Below are 27421 nucleotides of genomic sequence, written 5' to 3' on the forward strand. Positions count from 1 at the left end.
CATCTCAACTATAAGGTGAATAGCAGCTATCCTTTTCATAATATTGTTCCAATAAAATAGTATGGGTGACTTACAAATTGCAGTATCAGATTTATACAGTCTCTTTTGCACACTTCCATCTGAATATTTACAGATTATGGATAAAGTATTATTGCCTCTTGTTATAATTTTTATACTTATTCTAGTCTATGCAAGTCTGTTGTAACACAAGCATGATGGTTGTTATATAACAGCTGATCATCATTGATATAAACAGTGAAAATAAATAAGAAGAAAAGGAAAGTCTATTACACAGGTGCTGTGCAAGGACACTTAAAATTCTTTCAAAATTCCTAGCAGTCAGCAGCTGAACTTAAGTGAAGATTAAGACTTATGAGGTAGCATTCTAACACATCAGTAAGCTTACAAAGAGGTTTTTTTTGGGGGGGGGGGGGGGTGACATAAAAGGGATAATCAGCATGGCAGGGGTTATGTGCTATGAGATTTTGACAGGGGAAAGGTTGTTCATTGTGATAGGATGGGTATTGTTGAACAGAGGTACTCTAGGGCAGGAGTGTAATGTGGGTAAATAGGAGAACTTTTTGAGGTGGTGTCTGGAGAGCTCTTGCAGTTGTTGGAGACCAGGGCCTCAAATTTGAGGGTTGGGATGCAGGTAATTAAGGTAATGTAACTGTATCTCGCAATGAGAGTAAAAGCAGTCTACTGATGTCTGTGCCATATTTGTAGGTCGCTGTGATAGGAGTTTTGAGAAGGATGTGGCTGTTTGGGCATGGGGGAGGGGGAGGGGGAAATTTCATGGGTTAGGAAGCATTTAAGAAACAGATAGCAGTATGTGTATTAGCTAGGGATAGGCATGCTTTTCTAAACTGATGCAGACAGTGAAGCAGTACTCTATAGGTGATGGGATGTCACTATATTAAGATGGAAATGGAACTTAAACAGCATAAGGAATTAATAAGTATTGGAAATGCTGTTGGAGGAATATTGGAGATAAAGCTAGGTGGAATATGTTAAAAAGAAAAATGAAAATTGCTATAAAATAAAAGAAACAGCTGCAGGAAATAGAAAAATAAACATTTTGAAAATGTAGGTGGAATATGTTAAAAATAAAAATGAAAACTGCTATAAAATGCAAGAAATAGCTGCAGGAAATAGAAAAAGAAACATAACAGATTGTTGTAAAGGGTTACGAGGAAAACAGTTTGAAGGTCTGTGAAAAGGAAATGCAAAATCAGTTTATGTTCTGGTATGTAGGATGATTCTGTAGCATAAAAATATCTATATGAGCACCTGTGAACATTACATGTGAAAAAATGGAGTTTTGTGGGCAACATTCACATGAAAACATAATGTGAAATAATGAGGGGAACAGTATGTGGAAGAGGGGTGGAAAGATTAGGGGTAAAATGAGGTAATTTTATAATTAAATAATGTTAAACTGAAACCTGGTAGTCAGGTATGTAGCTGAAAGACATTGCTAAGCTTTCTGATGATTTTCTTCTTCAGAAATAACTAGCACTGAATAAATGTACACACATACACCAATGAAGTTACATTGTCCTGGCTAACTACACTGTACTGACTCTGTAGATCAATGGAATGAGGAGTCAGACAACTCAGTTGAAAGGCCTTTCTTAGGCACTTGCCCAGTACATCTTGTTCCAGTCACAGGTGCAACCCATTCTATGAGAGGTAGGGCAACTTGTGAAAACTGTCACATCACAAACCAGTTCTCCTGTAAATTTTGCTCAGCCTTTTATATGGGCACAATCACAAACTACGTGTTAACCAGAATGAAGGGCCACAGTCAAATTGTGTCTAAAAGCAGGTTTGAATACCCAGAGGCAGACAATGTTTCTCAGCATAATATTCTCAATTTCAATGACTGCTTCACATCCCATGCCATCGGAATCCTCCTCCCCCCTCCTCTCTCTCCTGGTATGAGACTACACAAACAGTGTACATGAGAGCTGTCCTTACAAAATATCATTTGATCCTGGAATCCTCCTGGTCTTCATCTCCACTATACACTCTTCCACACACATCACCATCCCTGCCCCATGTTTCCCACTTCACTCGTTACATATTAACATCCTCTGCAAGTTGTCCCCCTCTTCCTCTGTTCTATCTACCCCGTCTCCCCTCAGTCCACTCAATCACATCATTATGTGTGAGTATGCACGCGCACACACACACGCACACACACACACACACACACACACACACACACACACACACACACACACACACACACACACCCTGCCTGTGCCAGAGTGTGAACTCAGTGGTGCCATATTCACATAATTTTTCTAATTTAATTACTGAATAGTGGGATGGACTTCAAGTTTGACATGACCTATCTGCACAGTACAAGGATATTACAGAAAATATTTCAAGTTCATATTTTATGTCTCCTATTTCAGTACTCAGCTGATGCTTTTCTTCCTTTCCTTATTTTAAATACAATCTTACACATTATATTTTTCATCTATGATTGAAGGCCAGTTACAAAAACAAGTCTGGATCTTCTAGGAGTGTAAATTAACAGTGCTGGACCAAACTTGGCAGCTTGTAGGCAGGAGACTGACTTTGAACATTCTAAAATCGTGGATTACTTCCACAGAATATCAACAGACAGCAAAAAAGAATCTAGAAGACAAGAATGGGGCAAGAGAAAATAAAATAAAAAATGAAATAATTTAGGAACTGGTGTTGACCCATGTAAAAAGTTTAAGAACAAAGAATTGATGAAGACAGAAGATGAGAGAGAAGTGGAAAAAAGACAGAAAGAAGAGAGGAGGGTAAGAACAGATGCATAGTAATCGGTTATGACCATTAGCTAAGAAGCATAAAGCAGAAACTCATACTAGGAAGCATAAGTCAAATTTAGCTTGAGTAAGAACAAATAATTTGTTGCAATTTACCAATAGTTAATTATTAATGCAAGTCTCAACAGCTGTTTCATTTTGTTTGCATATATCTTGACTCATTTTACATCTCTGAGGGTTATCTTTCAAAATGGAATCAATAGAACATGATGAACATTTGGAAGTATGACTAGCTTGATACAAGCCTGCATTTACTCATTGTTGAAAGTTTCTCATCTATAAAACTAAACACAAAAGCACAGAAGAGAAAAGTATATCTTTCTTCATTGTTTTGTAACTTGAGAATCAGTGTGCAACTATAGCTCTGTGAATGACTTATTACTGATTTCAGTTGCACACTTCTTTTTCGTTCTCATTAAAGTTAAATAAAATGCTTTAGTCTGAGCGGCAATGATTTATAACTTCCTTTAATTCATTCTGTTTTTCATTATCCATCTACATTGATATTTTATCCTGTGTTTGCAGTTTACTTTTCTTCATCGGATACCCAAATTTCTCTCTTTCCTTCATGTAACGTGTGTTCTACACTGGTTCTTGAATTTATGAAAATAATTTATGTTTTTGCTTTGACACAGCCATAAACATCTGTGAGAGCATGTACAATCAATCAGGTTATAGTTACTGAATTAAAGATTGTGCTGGTTGGCATGCCTTTGCCTGTCAATAGATTTGCGATGATCAATGGGCTGCATGTCATGCATCGCTGGGAGGACAGTGACAGCAGCAAGCATGGTTGTCACATGGAGGACCATCGAGTGATAACAAGCAAATGCAGGCTGTATATGGGGCAGGACACAATGGAATGTGTGTGTAACAAGTGGGGCTATGGCAGTCTGTGTTATGTGACTGACTTGCAAATTAGCAGTAATCACTGTGGTTAAGAATGTGGAAACATTGAGTCCCTGTCTTCAGAGAGGAATGAGGACTGTGTAGCAAGGGCATGAAGGTATGTTGCTTTTCATGGAACATGGCAGATGGGAGCACCTTTCTGTTCTGTAATATGGATGGGCTGAGTCAAGGTACTGTTATGTGACAGGCCTTCTGAGTAATTCCGTATGGAAGGGAATTTGCTGCTCTGGACTGATGTTATTCATTGCTTTTTTTTACAGTGTTTTGCTACAAACTTATGGGCAGTATAGTTAGTCTTTGCCTTGTGGCCCCCAAAGCATTATAAAACTCACATAACAGAACAGATACAATTTGTGATTGTTTGCCTATCAGGTTAGTGTGTATGTTGTGGTGCAAATATTAAGTCCACACCACAGTGATGTGGGGACTGGGTTATGGTGCATTTTTGGTATCAAATCATTTTCACCTCAGTGTGGAGTGCTAACTGTAGCACTAGTTCTCATGTGCATTCTTCTGCATCTTGCTGTGCAGCAGGAGCTGCATTGTATAGTATCTCTGTTTCAGTTGAACCTTAAGTATGGTAACTACCAGTTACCTATATAGAGTCCACTCCAGGTAGCTGAGTACTCAGTGTGACAGATTGTCATACCTAATGACCTTCCAAGCTGGGTCAGAGATTTTCTCCACTGAGGGACTGGGTGTTGTGTTGTACTTATCATCATCATTTCATCCCCATTGACATGCAATTTAGGGCAGTGGCATCAACTCGAAAGACTTGCACCAGGTGAACGGCCTACCTGACAGGATGCCCTAGCCATGCAGAATTTCCATTTACCTATATGGACAGTAAACAGAAAGGGCCAAACAAGTAATGACAGATAGATGAGAGGAAATGTACCACATTGGTGACAAAAGATGCAACTACATGAGCCACTTCACCGAAGTTCACAAGTTATGTAAATGTTCGTTTTGTATCTTGATAATCTTTATGTCCTACATTAATGTGCTTTTAAATTAATTAATGAATGAAATAGATTGTAGTTTTGAATTTTGGTAATGCTATTGTTGGTTTCAGATTTTAGTTATTCTATTAATGGCATTAAATGAAAATTTCAAATAGGAGGGCAAGGGGCCCTCTGTAGAAAATGATAAATTGACTGGGACTACATGAAGGATCCATACTAAAATCTGTGTTGGAATAATTCTGAGCTGGGTTTGTTTTGGATTATGGGTTTGCTATTATTACTATGAAACATAGGATAACTTGTATGTCTGGAAATAAGTGTTACTGCACATCTATCGCCATTAGTTTTACTGGTAGACTGCATAAATCTTTTCCATTCGGGAATAGCTGGCTACTGCTAAGGGGGTTTTCCAAGTGGAGTGACTTACCACAAATCCACAGTATATCTTTCGAGATAGGTGTGAATATGTCTGATAGGATGCGACTGTTCATGTTCAAGTCAAGAACAGTAATCTGCCATAATGCATTTCTTGACTTACATTGATATATCTGAGGTTCTACACCACCTAGGTGGTCTATTTCTGTTTGAAAGGGAGACAATTCAAGCCTGCAGGCCTCTTCACATGTTGGGAGAGTTAAGGCTGGCAGATGCATCCTGTGAAAGTATTCCACAGAGTGACAGTGGAGACAATGAAGTACAAGTTGACAGCATGTTACACTTGGCTCTTCAGTGTTGTAGACAGATGACAGCTCCATCTGTTGAGAGTTTTTATGTAGAAGCTCACTTGACAGTTGCAGATAAGTACTCACTTAATAAACTGAAAATAACTCCACTATATAAACATGAGCTCAATGAAGTTATTTTGTCTACTCACATATTATAACTGGACAGGACATGCTGGGGAGGTACAATCTTTCTGTAAACTGAAAAGCAAGCAGTGCTTGTGGTAGAGAAGTCACCTTTCCTGGAAGAATGCTACACCTACTATACAGGAAGACTAAGAATCAATTTCACCTCTAGCAGTGTAGAATAGTGTACAGAGATATATGTAGACTCTGTCCACATGAATTACTTGTGTTAGTATTATTAGTTACTCATATCTGCATTCCATATAGTATTAACACATTTTGTGAAAAATAAACCCATCTCCCAGGCACATCTGTGCACTGCATTGCCAGAGATTCATAAAGCATTCTGTGGTGCATTGGTATAATTTTGCAAAACACCTTGTAGTTGCTTATGATGTAGTGGGGTAGACAGAGTGGGAATCATCTGCACAAACTTCAGTTTAGACCTGCGAAGAATGAAAGTGCATGACCATAATCCAGCAACCTATCTTCTCTTGTGATTCTATCCCACATGTAGCCTCCCCGCTGTTCTCCACCCTGTTACAGCCTTGAAACACAATTTATCTCTTAATATGGCTCTACTACACATAGATGTGATATACACATTTAACTTTTGTTTTTAACCCACTTCACTTAAAGATAAACATTAATTTTATGCTGCTAAAATAATATTTTTAATAATCTGTGATTTTTCCATCCCTTGCAGTGTAGAAACTATTAGACGAAAAGAAAAAAAATTAATTTCTATAGGAAATTTAATGAAGTGTAATATTGTATCAGGAAACATTTTTGCTAGAAACTGTGGGTTTTGAGTTATCCAAGAAAAACATAAAACAGTGACCATTGGAAACCTGCCAATCCCAATGCTCACACCCCATTAGCCAGGGCTTTTAGTATGTTGTCCATGGCACTCCTGCCTACCGCTGTGCAAAAATTTGTGACTTCATGAATTTTTTCCCCCCCTCAACCTTTTCAGGTCTTTGTTGACTTTATAATATTCTTAGGAACTGTTGCAAAAACAGAAAACGTTTTTTAAATTACAAAAACATATGTAGGTTGATCTGTGGTGATACAAATCAAAAATCCTGAAGGTACCTAAGACCCTTCAGACATTGACACTTCCATCAGTACATCTACTAATTGATGCTATTTGTAATCAACAACAAAAAACTTTTCCAAACTATCTGTAACACCCACAAAAATGACACATAGCAGAAGTAAAGCCTTCACAAAAACTCAGCAACTTCCAGCACAGTGCAAAAAGGAATTCTTCAGTCTTGAAAAACAATTTACAATAAGCTCCCACTGAATATAAAAAGGTACTTACAAGAGTAAAATGAAACAGTTCCTCGTAAACCATAGGGCATATAACTTAAATGAATTTCCAGAGGTTTAAGTTATTTAAAATTTTTATTATAATACAAATTATGTTGTAATATTCAATGGTAATGTATGTAATACCGCAGACCTTGTATGTATATTGTCTGCAGTGTTGTTTTTCCTGAAACCTTGAATGTAATATTGTGTACCTTATATGTATATTGTTTGCTTTTTTCCACTTTTCCTCCATGCAATATTGTCTTCTTTGACTTATGTTTCACTATAGTACAGTCTTCGTACAGAAAGTAATTTCACAGGGCCAAATAAAAATCAAAGTAATCATAAAATGACCTCTGCTAACTGAGGTCTTCAGAAGATACACAAAGTAGTTACATATCAATGAAAATAATCAAATTTTTAAAATATAAAACTGGATAGATAAAAAAATCTACCTACTCAACAAGTGTAGCAGGAGAACACACACTTATGAAGTTTCAGAAAATTTGCAAACTTTCAGAGCCAGTGGCTCCTTCTTATGGTAGAAGGGTTGACTGAAAGGAAGAACAATGAAGAAAAAGGACTAGTGAGGTTTAAGAAATGGGGAGAGTTTGGAATAGTCACCCAGAACCCCAGGTCTGGGGAGACTTACCAGACAGGATGAGAAGGAATGAGTCTTTCCTTCTCATCCCATCCAGTAAGTCTCCTCTGAGTTGTGTTTTGGGACAACTTTTCCGAAGTCTCCCCATTTCTTAAGTCTTGCCAGTTCTTTTTCTTCATCCATCTCTTTCCCCTTCAACCCTTCTGCCAGAAGAGGGAGCCATTGGCGCCAAAAGCTTGTAGATTTTGTTAATTTTTATAAGTGTGTTTTATTCTGCCACTGCTTCGTGAGCAGATTTTATCTATCCAGTTAGTCATTACACAGTATCACAAGAGATCTCTTTTCCAACCCCGCAAAAAAGAAGATTGGTCTATAAAAGTGTTTTCAGAAGTCTTACTAATATTGATCAGTAGAAGTAGCTCTCTAAGACTTCTGTTTGTCCTTACAGATAATTAAAAGGTTAATACAAAATACATTTTTAGTGAGTATGTATCCCAGTATGATATCAGAATATTCCTGCATCACTGTAAACAAAATCAGTGGAGTATAAATAGGATAAGGCAGAAAACCTGAAAGAATTTTAGACATCATACTTTTTTGCACACTAAAGTTGACAGGTTAATAAGTAAAAACTATAATGAGTAAAATAAAGTATTATATTATCTAGTAAATGAAACTGATGTCATCACAATCTCACCTGCACAGACAGACATAGAAACACACATATGAAGACCCTATGGAAAAACCGAGGTAAGTCCATTTAACTATGGAATGAGTTTATAGCATATTCTGATGGCCAGCTGTCAGTACTATAAGGCGGTTAAAATTACTTTCAAATAACATGGCAAGTCACTGGGATACAGAGGGTTTCACTTTTAATGGTAATGGAAAGAATTTTGTAAGTTGATCTTCTCATGGAAAGACTGAGGTCCAAGGTTTGTGTCAGCTGTTTACATTACACCTGATAGAACAGTTGAGTTGTGGCTGCAAACGTGGTCAGTTTAGTTTCTCACTCTGTGTTATTTCCTTATAGTAACAGTGTTTAATATGAAGTGTGATAGAAGTTTCCCATATTGAGAAATTGGAAGAAGTGATTTAATGTAAGTTGAAAAAAACCTTTTCTAGACAAGATCACATTAATTATTATTTATATCTAAAAACAAAGATGGTTTGACTTACCAAACAAAAGCGCTGGCACGTCGATACACACACAAACAAACACAAACATACACACAAAATTCTAGCTTTCGCAACCAATGGTTGCCTCGTCAGGAAAGAGGGAAGGAGAGGGAAAGACGAAAGGATTTGGGTTTTAAGGGAGAGGGTAAGGAGTCATTCCAATCCCGGGAGCGGAAAGACTTACCTTAGCGGGAAAAAAGGACGGGTATACACTCGCACACACACACAGATCCATCCACACATATACGGGCACAAGCAGACATGCCTGTATATGTGTGGATGGATATGTGTGTGTGTGCGAGTGTATACCTGTCCTTTTTTCCCCCTAAGGTAAGTCTTTCCGCTCCCGGGATTGGAATGACTCCTTACCCTCTCCCTTAAAACCCAAATCCTTTTGTCTTTCCCTCTCCTTCCCTCTTTCCTGATGAGGCAACCGTTGGTTGCGAAAGCTAGAATTTTGTGTGTATGTTTGTGTTTGTTTGTGTGTGTATCGACATGCCAGCGCTTTCATTTGGTAAGTCAAACCATCTTTGTTTTTAGATATATATTTTCCCACGTGGAATGTTTCCTTCTATTATATTCATATAATTATTATTTATTATTGATGACCAGTTTTGACATTTGAAAATGTGGTCTTCTGAACTTTAAAAAATTTCTGGTTACAAATTGCATTCCATTATGAGTTTATCACTCACATCATGTTGTCTTTATGGTGGAAAATATTCAGCACATTATACATAGGTTCGTAAAAAGTAAAACTATATACTTATAAAAAGCACATTTCAAAATTGGCATATTCAGACATATAGCACTCCACAGAGGCTTGTTAGTTCTTACAATGCTTGATATACAAAAATGCACATTTTTTCAAGTGTGATAGTAGCATGGTCCTCTTAGGACCTTTAAAATGTGTGAATCATCACAAGATGAATACAATCAGCTAAAAAGGAAAATATTATGGAAAAATAAGCAATGTTTGTAGGAACTGTAGGTCAGTGTCTCATGAGTTAGGCAGTGACTGCAAATGCTTATTGTGTGAGTGTTTCAAACAAATCAGACCCCATAAAAGAGAATGGCTTATCAAGAATTTTAAGTTGTTAGGTAACTAGAATGACCAATCTTTATATCTAACTAGCTTAATTTCTGTGACATTAATTGCTCATTGGAAGCCTAGGAATGATGATTCCAATGCGAGAGATTGCTCTTTCCATTACATTGTAAGATTCAAACAAAACGATACCATGAGTGAAATTCCGGTTTGTCAAAAAGCCTTCACTGCTTTCCAAGGAATAATAAAGTGCAGACTGTGGATTATACAGTTGAGTATAAAGTATACGGGAATATCCCCCAAAGACAAATGAGGTATGTATGCTAACCAGCCATGGAAACTATTTAAAGAAAAGATGGTAGCCATTATAAACTTCATAGGTGTATTTAAGGGAAGAGTGGGCCACTATGGCAAAGGAAAGACAGACAGAATTTATCTCCCAGAAGAACTATAATAAAAAAAGGCATGAGTTATTAAAACAAAAATAAACTGGACTACCTGTTGCATATGGGCATACCTCAAAATATTTAAGAGCTAAATCAACTTATCATTTGAGTACTCTCGTACTGATGTCTGCTCAACATGTGACAAATTGCAAGCAGTATTAAAAGGTTTAAATGGAAAGCTCTCACAAAACATCTCTGAAAAAGAAAACTTAGAAATTACAAATAAAACTGAAGTATTTAGTACTGAACACTAAGTTCACAAGCAAAGGGCTGTTACATTTTATTCAATAAAATGAACAGTGAGGCAAGAAAGTAAAAAGATAACAGAAAATGAAGCAATGTGCAGGAACTATCAAAAAAATACCTACCCATGCCAAATATCAGCACTAATGATGTACATTACAAGTGTCAATTATCATTTTACAGTTTCAACATTCATCAGGTGTTCAATAGTGATGCAATATTTTATACTTACGCTAAAGAAGTAGGGAATAAAGTTATTAGTTTTTTTGCACAATTTATGTGAGTGAAATCCTTGATCCAAAACTGAGGCTTTCTGTAATATTCTGTGATTCATGCTCAGGACAGAATAAGAACTACACAGTTTTCTTATACCTTCATTATGTCGTTCATACCATTAAGAGATTAGATAATGTCAAAACAGTATTTCCAATAAGAGAACACTCATAGATGGAATGTGATAAAAACTTTGGCTTGATAAAAACAAAAACTATTGCTGAGTTACCAGAAGACTGGGTTAATGCTTTTGAAACTGCAAAAGTTAATGCAAGGCCTGACAAAGATTCCTGTTCAACAAGAAATTATACAATATTGGACAACATTTTTAAAAGCATGTTGCAAACAGAAGTGTTCTTTCAAGACATGTCTGTCCAGGGAAGCTCTGGTTGTGAAGGAAGACAATCTGTTCAAACACAGGATTACTTACAATGGAGCCTGGACACCAGTAGATTTGGAACATTCTGGTGGTCTACATGTAGACATTGAGTCTGGATATCAACTGCTTTGACCTGAGGAATTCTTATGGCCTCATCAAGCATGGAATGGTAAGTGTTTTGTAAGATGAAACTTTTTATAAGGTAAATCAAGATTGTTTTGAAAATAACTAATTCTAGAGGGTATACTTTCAGAGCTCCTGTCAATATTATATGAAAAACATACATACCTTCAAGAAATTAAACAGATGCAAAAATTTTCTATTCCAATCTACCAAATAATAACAAAAAATCCAAACCAGAAAAATGAAAGATCCAAGGCTAAACAACACAAAGTAGGGACAAAGGCCTATCAAAAAGTGACAGACTTATCATGTTCTTTTTATGGCAGACTTTGTTTTATCATGTAATTTCAATTGTTATTGTTTTATGATGTACTTCCTCTACAATCATTAAATTTAGCATCATAATTAGATTTGGTACCCTTGATTGGAATGTTTTAAGCATTTTTTGTTATCTTGAAAGTTTAAATCTCCTTTCCTGAAAAATGTACAAAATGTGACTTACCCTGTTTATTCAGTGGGCTCTTCATAGTTTTGTGCAACATGTGTTCGCACACACATCATGAACACAAATGACACATTAAGGAGAGGGTTGGGAATAAATGACTGCTCAATACTCACTGCAGGCAAGTTTTCAGCATCTGGAGGCAACCTGAATGTCGCATAAGGATTTACAGTGTCAGTGGATGCTGGAGTAGCTGGTGGTACTGGTTCAGGTAGGTAGAGTGGTTCTTCTCTGTCCCCACTGGCCATTCGGGGACTGCTTGGCATCATGGTACATCCAGAAACTTTCTGGTCAGTACATGCAGAAGTGCCCCCTGTTGGAGCCATATCACATGACTTCTCAGATGTTGTGCCTGCAAGTTATAATAGCTGTGAAGTATTTCTTGAATCATCAAGTATTTTATAAAAATGAGCTTTCAATTGCTAATTAAAAAACAATATAACCTTCATTTTGAAGTAGTTGTGATAATACATTTTAATGTAGTTAAATATAAATATCCTGGACTCTATTCTCAGTTAGATGGTAATTGTGCATTGTGATGAAGCAAGCAGGGATCCTTTTACTTCCTCTCTTTTTTTGCCATCTGCCTTCCTAAATTCATTTTTCCAGTTTTTGACTAATTACTGTTAACATATATGAGTGTAATCTGCATTTTCATAAAAGAGAAAGGTTGGCCCTCAGTCTTAAGGAATATACTACCAGATCTAATTTTCTATGTCATCAATTTCCTAATTTATTTTGACTATTCATAATTAATATCTTCTGTTATAGGGTGAAATCAGTAATTGTTTCATGTCTTAGATTCTATTGTTGACTTACAAACAAATATAAATTCTGTAATTAATTATAAACATTTGTAAGAGCAACTACTAGGATTCTTAGGTATTTATTTGACTCTATTCGAAAACATATTAGTGAAGCCAGCCCTTAATTATTTCCAAAATAATTACCAGGTTTCTCAAAAGTATTGTTTGTATAACTATATCTGTTAATTTCATCATTTAAACAAATAATTCTATCTAACCTTTGTGGTAGAAGAAACTGTTAGAAAGAAGCCATTTTTAAATGTATTCATTTAATTGAATGAGTTATGTTTTAACTGTAATTTCTGTAAATTAAACATTGAACAATGTATAGTTTCAGTACCTATTATTGTGAGGATATATAAAGTCCTGATTTTTAGTCCTGAGACAGTCAGTCCATGGCCGATTTTCGAACAAGGAACCTGTATTGGTTAGGTCAACACAATGCATCAACTTAACCGTGAAATAAGTGTAACACAAATAAGCCATGTTTTAAATATTTTAAACATGGCTGCACAACAGCAACGGTTCCACGTAATAAAATTATAAACAGCTGACCAGTTGCAATGGATAAAGAAATCTTTACCTAGGTTTCAACAAATTTAAATTTGTTGAAACCTAGGTAAAGATTTCTTTATCCATTGCAACTGGTCGGCTGTTTATAATTTTACCATGTTTTAAAGTAATGACAGTGTCTGTTCAATAGTGTCACATGTACCATATTATTCTGAAAGACTGTGAACTGTGTGATTAGGTTTTTACTGCTCATAGATGTACAACAGTAAACTACTGTAGCAGTATGCCTGCAGATTATTAATGAGGCTTATCAAAAGTTGACCAATAGTGAACAGGCCATATTAACTGTGTAATATTGGTGGTGGTGGTGGTGGGGAGGGGGGGGGGGGTATTAAGAATAGTGAAAGTAAAGAACTGTGAAACGCAAGTGAGCAGTTGTCGACTACATCATTTACAGTAGTCAGTGTTGAACTTCCATCCCCCATTTTTCAGCCAGTATAAAAATGCAGTACATTGACACTGAGGACTATCAATGAAGAAATAAAGCAGGTGAACATCACAGCATCTTTCTAAAATCTAAAACTAGATTCAAGCCAGAAGTAATACACAAAATAATGACACTGTTTCCGTAACAAAACACAACTGACATGGAAAAGCTTCTAACTGGAGACAGAATTGAGGATTGCTGAAGTTTAGCTATAACAGCTTGACCAGTAGTAGAAGTAATAGTAATTATAATAATAATAATAATAATAATAATAATAATAATAATAGGGCTAAGTGGATAAAGTTCTTAGCACAGGAATATTAGAATTTTGAAAATATGTTTCCAGTAAGCACATGCATTATCGTCTTGTGATAAAATGTTTTAGCTCCTCCATGTCAGTTTTTATCAGAACATGTTCCTGCAAAGTTGGGAGCCATTTGAGGATAATTATTATCCCACCCCTCCTTTCTTTCTTTCCTCCTTTCTCTTTGTCACTGTCTTGTTGAAGTGCACATGCCATTAAGAGGAAAGGCAAGTGATATTTTCGGCTCACGTAAACAAACATTAACTTTTATGTGGTTGTTTTCAATGAGAACATTCTCCTATGTGAGCAATTTAAAAATGCAGACTTTCCTCTTCCTCCATTCTTTCTTATGTATTGCTATTTATGTTAGGAAACTCCTTCAAGGCCACTTCAAAGCAGCTTCCACTGGAGATTTTTAAATTATTTGGAAGTTTGTTGTAAAATTGGATTCCCATGTAATAGACTACTTTACTGCTTGTATTCAAAAGGAATTGAACAGTAAATGCTTACTTTTGAACATCCATTTGCAAGACTCAGTATAACTAAACTTGTATAGAATCCTTAATGCCTCCTTTTAAAAGACAAATACTGGTACTCTATTTATATTTTAAAAATCACTTAAAATGGCCTTGACTGCAATAAAATATTCTTCAGCAGTTGACGTTCATGGATACATGATACTTGCTCCATTCACTGTTGCCACGTGCCGACATGGATGTAATTTCTTCGTTTAACATTTGTTATATTTTACGTAGTTTACATTTTACTGTTATTATCAGACTCCATCATAAATTCTTTCTATACTTAATATTTCAATGTATACAGTCTGAAGATTATCCCATTTTGGCCAAAACAAGTTACCACTGCCAATAAATATTTTAAAGCTGTCAAGAGTGTTTTTAATTCAATTTTAAAGTATTTTATCAAGGACATTGATATTATCCATGAGAAATGTTCTAAGAAATTGTCTGTTTATATGGTTGGTGGCAGCACACCCCCATACTTCAATACTAAATGTGAGGTACGGATACAATAAAACATAATAGATCACATTTCTCTGCACATAATTCAGAACTTTTGACATTGTCCTCACAGCAAAAACTGATTTTCTTGATTTTTGGAATAAAAGATCAATGTGATTTTTGCAAGAGAGATGTCTGTTCAACATTACACCAAGGTAGGCAGTTGTATCATCCAATTTTATTTCTGTATCGTCATCTGACAGAACGTCCGACAGCACTCCATCAGGTTGGTGGTATATTTGAAAGTCAATTAGACTTGTTTTACTTTATCAATTATTTTGGAAGTAATTCTTCAAGTGAAGTAAGACACAAAAACAATTCTGGGCCAGCTCACTCCTTTTGGATTCCTGGTTAATAACTGTTATGTCATCTAAATAGTTAAGTGCAGTGACGTGTGGGCATGCTTTCAAAAGGTCATACTTGCTGTACTGCTATGTCATTCGCAGAGGGTGCCTCAGACTTGTGTGTGTGTGTGTGTGTGTGTGTGTGTGTGTGTGTGTGTGTGTGTGTGTGCATGCCCACATGAGGTCACTGTCAGAGCTTGCTATGGAACCTGGTCTCTTTAAGGATAGCCAAGATTCACTCGGCCTCAGTTCTCTATGTGTACTGCTATAGCTCTTGTGTACATAATTGATTCCTACTGAATGTTACTTAAATACTGTCCTCAAGTTGTTAATGTTTCCATAGAATAAAGCTATGTTCAGTCTACTGGTTATGTTGTACTTATACCTAATTACAACATGATTGGTGGCAAGTGTGGTCCTGTTCTCTATGCAGATTTCTGCTCTGGTTGGTCCCCTGTTCATGCTCGTGATGGCTGATGTTGTTACAGAGGACATTTTATGTAAATTGCTTGAACAGCAAGGATCATTTGTCATGGCATTGCATCAGCAATCATGGGTGCTGGACAATCAAACTCAGGTACTTCAATCATTGGCTTCTATTTTGTCTAATCGGCATGCTCCTCAGACTGTGCTGCCTGCTGTTTTACCCACCATGGCCCCCATAGCATATCCACCTCCCTTTTCCACATACAATGAATCCATTGAGGAATGGGCTGCATACAAGAAATGTCTGCAACAACACTTTCAATCTTTTTGGATTACTGATGCTATTTTATGTTGTGCCTTATTTGTTTCACAAATATTGCCAAGAATGTATCAAGTCCTACATCATCTTTCTTCTTTAACATTTGACCAAATGTGTGGGCCTCTTTCAAAATACTACTGTATATGCACCCATATTATTGCAACCCGAGTTGTGTTTTACTGCTGTAGGAAGCAACTGCGTTAGCCCTATGGGTGACTGAACTCCATGGGTTAAGTCATCATTGTCATTTTGTGTCCGATACACATAAAGAGTCATATGCGATGAAATGGTGAGAGATGTTATCTTTCATTTAGCTCTGGATTATGAGGTGCAAGAGCATGCCCTCCAGTATGAAAGACCATCATACTCTGAGGTTTTAGCTATTGCACAGCCATTCAAGGTGTCTCGAGCTGCAGGTAACCAAATGAGTCATGATGTGACATATCAGAATCCAACCCTCCACTTAACACCGAACTTCAGACAGTTCAGAGGGGCAAGACATGGTCCAGTGGTATGCACACGATCACAGTTTCAAGGTGGCTGGCCTTGCTCCCAGCAGCAGTTGCACCAACACAGTAATCAGCCACTAAACAGCAATGTATGTGTTCCATGCTCCCATCCTGCCCTTATTGTTTCAATATCTATGAGCACCCAGACAGCCCAAAATGCTGTGCTACCTGTCATAACTGCAACAAAAAAGGTTGCATTGCTTCACTTTGAACACAAAAATTCAGCACAACAATCCTGATGTAGATGTAGATGTAAACATTCTATAGACTATTTCTGTTGTGTAAAGCAAGCTTTTCATTGATGTTCTGGTTTTCTTAAAAAAGTTCTGCATAAACTCACAAACTTATATGGACTTAGGCTCCCGTCCACTTCTCCCTGTGTCATGAAAGTTAGTAAATTGCAGTAAATAGAACATTCTTATTCTGGCCCAGTTCTCTGCCCCCATGTATTGCAAGACAGTAGTCTGGTCACATATCTTCTTGTATATAACACATGCACAGAGAATTTTTTTGAATTAGAGGCTTTTTAAGTTATTTGGTTTTACCATTTTAGATAAATTGAATTTAGTGTCTGAACAAATGGTGTGATTAGATGCATTATGTTTTCAGTTTTCCTCTTTGTTCTCTCCTGGATTGGGGTGAGCCAACAATTTTCAGGTGCACATTACCATGAAACCTTCTGCTTGGCCTCATTTCTTCTGGGCCTGTCTGATTACAGTAGCACTCAGGGAACAAGTTAAAAATGAATTACATTGCCTCACAAAATCTGGCACTGTTCAGCCCATTGTATCAAGTGAATTGTCTACTGCCCTTAGTTACAGAAAAGAAATCGTTGAGCCAGTTACGCCTCTGTCATAGTGGACAGTTACCCAATACCTCACTCAGATGAACTGTTTGCAAAGTTATGAGATGGTCAATATTTCTCAAAAACTGACTTGCCGGAAGCCTATTCACAACTTGCTGTAGATACAAAGTCACAACTATGCTAGTTGTCAATACCCTTTTTGGCCTCTATCAATACTTGTGTTTGCCTTTTGGAGTTGCCAGTGCTACCACTATTTTTCGTTTTCTGGGACAACTTACACCTCTGTGCTGTGTTGTGACTATTTGGATGACATTGTACTTTCTGGGGCCTCCACTGAGGAAAATTTACAAAACCTCCATACTCTTTTTTTTCTGTCCTCCAAGTGACCAGGTTGAAGTGTAATTTAGAAAAATGTCAATCCTTTTAGCCCTCTATCATTTATCTTGAATTTGAAGTTTCTTGTGAGGGTCTCAAACCCTTCCATTAACATGTTTCTGCTGTTGTGTTGCATCAACACCCTAGGTCAGTCAAAGAACTTCAGGTTTTTCTACGCAAAGTTGCCTACGGCCATAAATTTTTACCTAGGGCATAGCTGTTACTTAAGTTACTCCACAGAGGCCTCACTTTTGCTGGTCACTGGCTTGTGAAACCATGTTTTCCACCCTTAACACAATGCTGCAGTCTGCACACTGCTTAATGCCCTACCAATCGGGCCTCCAGTTGGTCCTTGCAACTGATGCTTCACAGTATGGGTTGGGGGCAGTACTGGCACATAGACATCCTGATGGCCCAAGTGGCCTGTTGCTTATACTTCAAAAACGCTGACTGCTGCTCAGATCAGGTACTTTCAGATAGAAAAGGAATCTTTGGCCATTGTACATGCTGTGAAGAAATTCAGTGTTTTTTTCTATGGTACCAAATTCCACCTGATCACCGATCACAAACCTTTGATTTCCTTATTCATTCCTTCTGCATCATTACCAGATAAAGCAACACATCACATTCAACATTGGGCTCTTTTTCTTTCATGTTAGAACTACAAGATTCATTCCCGCTCTATGAATCAATATGTAATTACCAATGGTTTGTTGTGCCTGCTGGCCAGACCAGACTCAGGATCTGATCAAGAGAAATTGCTTTGTTTCCACATTGATGTCACCACACAGATGGTTGAAGGCTTTCCTGTAACTAGTGCATGGACCATGAACACTGTAGCTTCAGATTCTGTTTTGTAGAAGCTCATAATATTACTACAACATGGTTGGCCAGATTCACCACCTTCTCATGTGTCTGACCCCCTCCATAATTATTACATCTTTTGAGACTGATTCTCTGTTGTGGATGGTTTTCTGCTTTTAGACATGGATCACATGGATCCTTGGGTAGTGTTCCACTCAGTGCTTCATTTGTAGGTTCTCCATTTATTACACGCCGATCATTGGGGGCTGTCATGCACAAAAGCTTTGGCCCATCGACATGTGTTTTGGTCCAGCTTTGGCAGTGATGTTACCTGTCCGTTTGCCTCCTGTTCACTGTGTGCGACACACCAAGTAGCTCCCCAGGCATTGTTGTCTCTTTGACCAATGCAGTTGTGTGCTTGGGGGCAGTAGACGTGGATTTTGCTGGTCCCTTCCTCAACGCTTATTGGCTGTTGGTCATTGACACATATTCTCATTTTCCATATGTTGTTTGTTGTGTTTCCACATCCACAACTGCCACCTTCACAGCCTTATCCAAAATTTTTTCTCCTGCAAACTTGTCCATGACGTAAGTGTCTGATAATATTCATTGCAAGAGGATTTTCCGATTCCTGTGGTATCTGTCACATCCTTGCCCTGCCATTCTATCCACAATCTAATGGTGATGCAGACTTCCTAGTGCAAACATTTAAAACTGAGATGAAACAGTATGTTGCCAACTCTTTGTTCAATGTTACCTTAGATCGGTTCCTCTCCTTGTACCACTTCATGCCGTTTGGCAAAAAGAGCCCCACAGAGCTACTCCATGGGCACCAGCCAAAAAAACTCCTACACAACCTGCGTCCTCCATCTGTACATCAATCTCTGCAGCCACCATGCCTCTTCTGGCCTGGTGTGGGTGTCTGGGTGTGTGGTTTTGGACGGCACCCTAAAAGGATTTCATCTGCCATCACTAGATACCAGGTTCATTGTCTCTGCAATACCTGCATGGAGGACAGCCTCTGCTCGAGGCACCGTGATCAGCTTCACCTTCATGTGGACAACTGGGCTCCCCCTGATGTCACATCATCACCTCCAAGCCCATCCACATCGGGTGTCATGTCACCTGCAGCTGTTGGTTATCCACTCCCATGCGGATGAGGGCATCCATCCTCAGTGGCCGAACCAGCAGTTCCTCTATCACTTCTGGCATCATAATCAGGGATTCCATCACCCATTTCCTGGCAACCACTGTTACTAGCATCATCAGAACTGTAAGGACCGTCGCCAGAGTCGACGCCTGAGGTCAACATGGGAAAAGCCCCTGTGTTGCTGGTGTTGCCATACGGTTTGGGTTTGACATGAGAAGGTGGGTGCAGAATGTGTCCATGCCGGAAGCACTTCAGCCTGTATGCTCCTGTTGCAGCTCGCCATCTTAGCCAGAGCCCAGTGGATGAGGAAGATTGTGTGTGTGTGTGTGTGTGTGTGTATGTGTGTGTGTGTGTGTGTGTGTGTGTGTGTGTGTGTGTGAAGTCACTGTCTAAAACAAATCTTGAATTTTCCATGGAGAGTAAATAATAAATAAGCATTAGCTTTTGGTAGAAATTATTTCAAGGTTCTAACAAGAGGACACAAAGTTTGTAAATTGCACTGCCTTGCATTTGCCTTCTCCTCACAATAATGAATTATCCTGATGCATTCTTCTGCTACACAAGGGATGTTTACCTTGACAATTAATGTTCTTCGTTGGGGAGGTACACGACAGTTATCATTTGTATGTTGATAATCCACATCTATCAGTGGCCACAAATGGTTTAACTTTAAGGTGCATACAACCAGATTCTCTGTGTTCTGGCAACACAGGTGTGTTTCTGTTAAATAACTTCATGTTCTGTCAACTACCATTTTTATATTTTTCATTAGTGACATGTCATAACCAAAATCAAGTCCTAATCCAAAAGCAGAGTTGTGAATAAAGTACAATACTTAACACTGAAAGCATGTTTATGACAGATACTAATGTACAGACTGAACAGAACTTTCTCCTGGATGGAGATTGCTGCTATTCATACAAATATCAGATATTTCAGAATATGCAAAGAAACACATAAAGTTTTGAGAACATACTAGAAGTGATAAATACTAAATAACAAATATTTTCTGGTGATCAGATCTGGACTGGCAGCCTACAGCATGTCAGCCAGTGATGCTAACCATTGCTCCACATTGTACACATCAGAACTTGTGATACTGAACCCTCTCTTGGAGATACAGTGATCCAGTTTCAGAAGTTCTCATTGGAGCTGCCTCCAGCATCCTAAATCTTGATCTAGTCAGTGATCTCTGGCTGGCAGCACTGGAAAATCCTCTGTTATAGTTATGTTGTCACATCCTCTAAACTATGGCGAGCATGAAAGGTAGCCCTTCCTGTTTAAGTTATGTAATCATTGAGTGGGCTTTCAGTATACTTGAATGAGAAGCCCCCATCATAGGTCTGTGACTCAGGATCATAATTGGGCTTCAAATGGAGAGCATGGGTGATGTCTCTGTGATTTTGTCTCCTTGATAAAGCTCATAAGTCTCAACATCATATGTGATACCCAACAAGCAGCTAATGATACAATATGGTCCAAAGTTGTATTTTAATAACTTTTCTGATAGTCCCACTTTTTATACAGGCATAAAAATACCTACCAAGTATCACATGTTGTTCCTCACTGGCCAGTGATTGGCATTATAGCACTCTCGGTCCTTCTTCTAGGTGTCCAGGGACTATAAGTGAGCCAGGTTTCTTGTTTAGCCATGCTCCTGTGTTCTGCCAAAAGAGTCCTTGAAAGGCTGTCAGTGTCTTTCTGTTTGTATCTGTTATTGTATACAATTCTGATGTTGTACCCCCGAAGCCTCAGTGCTCATCTTGCCAGTCAACATGACAGGTCCTTCAGACTAGTCAGCCAGCATAAAGAATGATGATCCAACACAACTGTGAATGGCAAATTAATATGGCTGGAACCTATTGATGCACAAAACGATCGTAAGGTACTGTTCCACAGTGACCTTGGTGAGTACTCTGTACAAATAAGCTATATTCTTCTCATCCCCTTCCTGAATTTGCACTAGAGATGCACCAATCCCCTAACTGCTTGCATTGGTGCGAATTTTTGTCTCATTATTTTCATTATGTAGTTCTAGCAGTGGAGAAGATGTTAACATCTCCTTAACGACAAGGAAAGGTTTTTCTTGCACCTCATTCCAGCAAAAACGGCATCTCTCTGCAACAGTTCTTGCAAGGGACCAGCCGTGTGTAGAAGTCCATTATGAATTGCTGGTAATATGAGCACATTCCAAGAAAACTTCTCATATCACAAATGTGCTGAGGAGTTATAAAATTGGTAGCTGCTTTTATTTTCTCTAGATTGGGACAGACTCCATCACCATTAACTAGATCTGCCAAGATTTTCAATTCTTGGGTGACAAAGAGGAACTTTTTCAGATTCATGTGGAGACCTGCATTCTGAATGCACCTCAACACAGCTGTTTGGCAGCTTAAATGTTCTTGAAATGTCTTTGAGACAAACAACAATGTCATACTGACATCAAAGAAACATAATCCATTTACATTGTTGGTCAGATTGTCCATCATATGCTCGAAGGTAGCTGGTGTGTTACAAGACCTGTGACACATTTGGTGTCACTGGAATTCCCCAGTGGCCTGTATGTCACTGTGGCTTCCAATACACCAACATCTGACTGGTCTGTCCTCACTCCAGAGTGGGTGGCAGACAGTGGTGGGTACACGTGTCACTGGGCAGAAGGCAAAAGAGGGAGCAGGCTGTGCAGCTGGCTCCCTATGTCTTAGCAAGAGGTACAAGACGCTTCCCAATGTTGATGATAGCTCTGAGCCAGCACAGGGTGCCCCTCCTGTTGGGCCAACGGTCAATTTTCCTGCCCAGTCTGGACAAGTACAGAGGGTGGGTATGCTAGTCATTGGGAGCTCCAATGTCAGGCGGGTGATGGATCCCCTCAGGGAGATAGCAGGCAAGGTGAGAAAGAATTCCAGTGTGCATTCAGTATGTTTTCAGGAGGTCTCTTCCATGATGTGGAGGAGGCTCTGCCAGCAGCCATCGAGTGCACTGGGTGCAACCGGCTGCATTTAGTGGCACATGTTGGCACGAATGACTCCTGCCACTTGGGTTCTGAGAACATCCTCAGCTCCTTTCGGTGGCTGGCTTATTTGATGAAGGCAACTAGCAACATATGCAGGGTGCAGACTAAGCTGTCTATTTGTGGCATCGTACCCAGGGTTGATTGTGGTCCTCTGGTCTGGAGCAGAGTGGAAGGTCTAAACCAGAGGCTCGGACGACTCTGCAATGGTAGTGGATGTGAATTTCTTGATGTCTGCTCTCAGGTGCAGAATTGTAGGGTTCCCCTTTATAGGTCAGGCATGCACTACATGCAGGAAGCAGCTACTAGGGTAGTGGAGTACATGTGGCATGCACATGGGGCTTTTTTGGGTTAGAGGACCCCTCCCTTGGGAGCAAACACAATTTGCCTGTTAAGTCAGCCCCAGCAACCTCAGAAAATCTAGGTCCTCACAGATCAGAAATGGAAAAGATTTATATGATTTTAGTAAACTGCAGGAGCATCCAAGGGAAGGTCTCAGAATTAGTATCGCTTATTGAAGGTTAGAATACACAGACAGTATTGGGAACAGAAAGCTAGTTGAAGCCAGATGTCAATGACAACAAAATCCTAAGTTCAGACTGTAATATTTATCATAAGGACAGGTTAGTCCCCAATGGTGGTGGCATGTTTATTGCAGTAAAACATTCGATAAAATCTAGCGAGGTTATCATGGATTCTGAATGTGAATTAATCTGGGTGAAACTGAGTATCAAAGAACGGTCAAAAATGGTGACTGGATGCTTTTATAGACCACATGGGTCAGGATTTGTAATCGTAGAGCACTTCAGACAGAGCTTGCAGAATATCATTAGTAATTTTCCTGATCATGCCATTGTAATAGGGGGTGACTTCAACTTGCCAGGCATAGATTGGGAGTGTTAAGCCATCAAAACTGGTGCCAGGGTCAGGGAATTGTGTGACATTGTTCTGGATGTTTTGTCTGAAAATTGCCTTGAGCAGATAGTTAGAGATCCAACTCGTGAGGAAAGCATCTTAGACCTCCTGGCAACAAACAGACCTGAACTTATCGAATCAATTAACACAAAGGAAGGTATCAGTGAAGGCTATGACAACATCTATGACAGTGGTTCCTACAAAGAATGTTAAGAAAGGTAGGAAGATATATTTGCTCAGCAAGGGTGACAGGATACAAATTTCAGAATCTCAGCAGTCAGCATCAAATATTCTGTGATGAGGATGGAGATGTGGAGAACAAATGGAAAAAATTCAAAGGCATCATTCAATGTACCCTAGACAAGTGTGTTCCGAGTAAGGTTTTAAGTGATGGGAAAGATCCACCATGGTTTAATAGCCATATTACGAAAGCTCTATGTACACAAAGAGCTCTCCATCTCAGATTCAAGACAAGTAAAAACCTAGCTGACAAACAAAAGCTGAAAAAAGTGAAAATGAGTGTAAGGAGAGCAATGAGAGAAGCGTTCAATGATTTAGAAAGTAAGACGTTATCAGCTGACCTGAGTAAAAAAACCTAAGAGATTTTGGTCTATGTAAAATCAGTTAGATAACAGAGATAAGGCTGAAATATTGAATTCAGTCTTTTGAAGTTGTTTCACTACAGAAGATCATAATACTGACCCTCCTTTCAATCATCGTGCCAATGTACAAATGGCAGATATTGAAAAAACCTATCACGGAATTGTAAAGCAGCTACAATCACTTGGTAGTGGAAAGGCTTCAGGACCAAATGAGATACCTATAAGATCCTATAAAGATTATGCCAAAAAACTTGCTCCCCTTCTAGCAGTAATTTATCATAGATTGCTTGAGCAACAAAAGGTACCTAATGACTGGAAAAAAGCGCAAGTCATTCCCATTTTTAAGAAAGGTTGTAAGACAGATTCACACAACTATGGACCTATGTTGTTGACACCAACCTGTTGTAGAATTATGGAACATGTTTTATGCTCAAGAATTATGATGTTCTTGGTATATGAATAGCTCCTCTATAAAAATCAACATGGATTCCTCAAACAGAGATCCTGTGAAACCCAGCTCACTCTGTTCCTCCATGAGATCCACAGTGCAGTGGACAATGGCGCTCAGGCTGATGCAGTGTTCCTTGATTTCAGTAAGGCATTTGATACTGTCCCACATTGCCGTTTAATGAAAAATATACGAGTTCACAGAGTATTGGAACAGACATGTGATTGGATTCAAGACTTTCTTGCAGTTAGAACTCAACATATCGCTCTTAACGGAACTAAATCAACATATGTCAAGGTAATATCCAGAGTACCACAGGGAAGTGTGATAGGACCGTTGCTGTTCACAATATATATAAATGATCTAGTAGAAAGTGTCGGATGCTCTTTAAGGCTATTTGCAGATGATGCAGTTGTTTATACCAAAGTAGCAATGCCAGAAGATAGTAAGAATTTACGGAACGACCTGCAGAGAATTGATGAATGGTGCAGACTCTGGCAGTTGATCCTGAATGTAAATAAATGTGACATATTGTTCAAACATAGGAAAAGAAATCCACTACCATACAGCTACACTATTGATGAAAAACAGTTGGAGACAGTGTCTGCCATAAAGTATCTAGGCATAACTATCCAGAGCGATCTTAAATGGAATGACCATATAAAACAGATTGTGGAAAAAGCAGACACAAGACTCAGATTCACTGGAAGAATCTTCAGGAAATGTAACTCATCCAGGAAAGAAGTGGCTTATAAGGCACTTGTTTGCCTGATTCTTGAGTATTGTTCATCTATATGGGATCTCTATCAGGTAGGGCTGAAAGAGGAGATAGAGAACGTCCAACAAAGAGTGGGTTTTGTCATGGGATCATTTAGCTGGCAAGAGAGCATTACGGAGATGCTAAACAAACTACACTGGCAGATATTACAAGAGAGACATTGTGCATCACGGAGAGATCTGCTATTGAAATTTTGGGACAGCACTTTTGAAGAGGAGTGAAACAACATATTGCTTCCATGCACATACATCTCACGTATTGACGACGGGGAGAAAATTCGAGAAATTAGAGCCAATACAGAGGCTTACCAACAATCATTCTTCCCACACACTATTTGCAAATGGAACAGGGTTGGAGGGATCAGATAGTGGTACTGAAAGTACCCTCCACCACACATCATTAGGTGGCTTGTGGAGTATGATGTAGATGTAGAAGTAGGTGAAATGAAATGATCATTCCAACTGGCATGACTTTGAACACACAGAGACTCTCAGGTGTTATGAAAGCAGTCTTTTCCCTGTCAGCCTGATCAACTTAAATTTGCCAGTAACCTACCTGTATATCCTCAGTTGAGAAATACTTTCCTCCTTTCAATCAATCTAGGGTGTCATCAATGAGCAGCAATGGGTGATAACTTTTCTCATGATTTTATTCAGTATTTGGTAACTGATACAGAAATGCTATCTGCCATCCTCCTTCCACAAGGACCACAGGAGAGGATCAAGAACTCTGAAGGTTAAATGACATCTTGCAGTATGTTACCACTTCCTCAAGCATTACACATCATTCAGCCAGTGATAAACTAGATGAGCACTGGCTAATTGGTGGGAGATCCCTGGCATTGATGTGGTGTTTTACCTTGGGCTGCTTTGTCTGTTTTTTCTTCACTTTGGATCTGAAAACATCCAAAAGTTGGTGCAGAACTAACAGTTAACAACATTATTCTTCTGTCAGGTCAGATCCTATTTGCAGTTTGATAGTAGCTTCCACCATTGCATTGCCTGTAGTGCTAGTGGAGCATGTTTTTTTTTTGTTTTGTTTTTTGTTTATGGCACTGAGCTGCCCATCCTGGACTTGTTAGGCTGGCCCAAAACACCTTTAGGGATGAGTTGTTGCTGCTCATGACAACTAGTGGTCCAAAGTTCTGTTTGACAATCCAAAATGCTTATGACTATTGCTGATATGATGACTTCTTTTATGACCTTGAGTTGCTTTTCGTGAATGACAAAAGCTTTACAATTTACTGAATGTCTAGACTGACAAGTGGAAATCATTTGATGATGGCATCTTCAATTGCAAACAACTGCCCAGAACAAACTTACGTAAGTATTCTTGTAGGAATAGCTTAGCCACTCTGAAGCTCTAAGCTTCCACTGTCTATGAATGCTTGTGTTACCTGCAAGAAGTCCCACCCTAGAATAACATTCTGACTGTATTCTAGGCACTTCAGTCTGGAACCGCGCTGCTGCTATGGTCGCAAGTTCTAATCAGTGTGTGATGTCCTTAGGTTACTTAGGTTTAAGTAGTTCTAAGTCTAGGGGACTGATGACCTCGGATGTTAAGTCCCATGTGCTTAAAGCCATTTGAACCATTTTTTTACTGTATTCTGTTAAAATGACAAATCTGAAGGACAATGCTCTGCCACTAATTGTTATTTTTGTATTACATGTTTCTGTTGGCTGGGAACATTTCCCATTTGTGACCTTCAGCACAACTGCTTCCATATCATGGAACATAGTCCTCTTTAGCTGGTGTTGATAAATATTTGCTAATACAATAAAGTAGTCTGTGAGTCAATGAACGCCTAGACAGGTGGGCCGCTGATGATGACGATGAAGAGATTTCCTGACTTCTTGGTGACTGTTGTCCATGGAGGATTTGTGGTAGCCTCACCTCCATAGATGGTAGCCTTGCTTAGTTTTCAAGAATTTGGTGACTAGGTGAGTGACTGGTACCTTTCTTTGGCAATGGGGACAGCTGTGGCATGGTGGTGAATGACCTCATCCAGGATACAGTAACAGGCTTCAATCCACAGGTCGACTATAATCATCTGCAGTTGACAAGGAAAAATAGGACTGTCATGATCGTTGATATCTTGGGGTGTAATAGTTGTTGAACACTTGTCTTTTTTCTCTGAAGTAGG

The 27421-nt window shown here is 38.7% G+C and overlaps 1 protein-coding gene across 1 annotated transcript in view; it reads right to left on the minus strand.

Annotated features, from left to right (window-relative positions):
- Positions 1-27421, minus strand: part of LOC126162081 (Down syndrome cell adhesion molecule-like protein Dscam2) — a 131342-nt gene that overhangs the window by 10997 nt on the left and 92924 nt on the right. Inside the window, exon 9 of the mRNA XM_049918355.1 lies at positions 11778-12013. Within this exon, the coding sequence (XP_049774312.1) occupies positions 11778-12013 (236 nt within the window). The remainder of the gene's footprint in view (positions 1-11777; positions 12014-27421) is intronic.

Source organism: Schistocerca cancellata, chromosome 2 (genome assembly GCF_023864275.1).
Source record: "Schistocerca cancellata isolate TAMUIC-IGC-003103 chromosome 2, iqSchCanc2.1, whole genome shotgun sequence".
Lineage (NCBI taxonomy): Eukaryota > Metazoa > Arthropoda > Insecta > Orthoptera > Acrididae > Schistocerca > Schistocerca cancellata.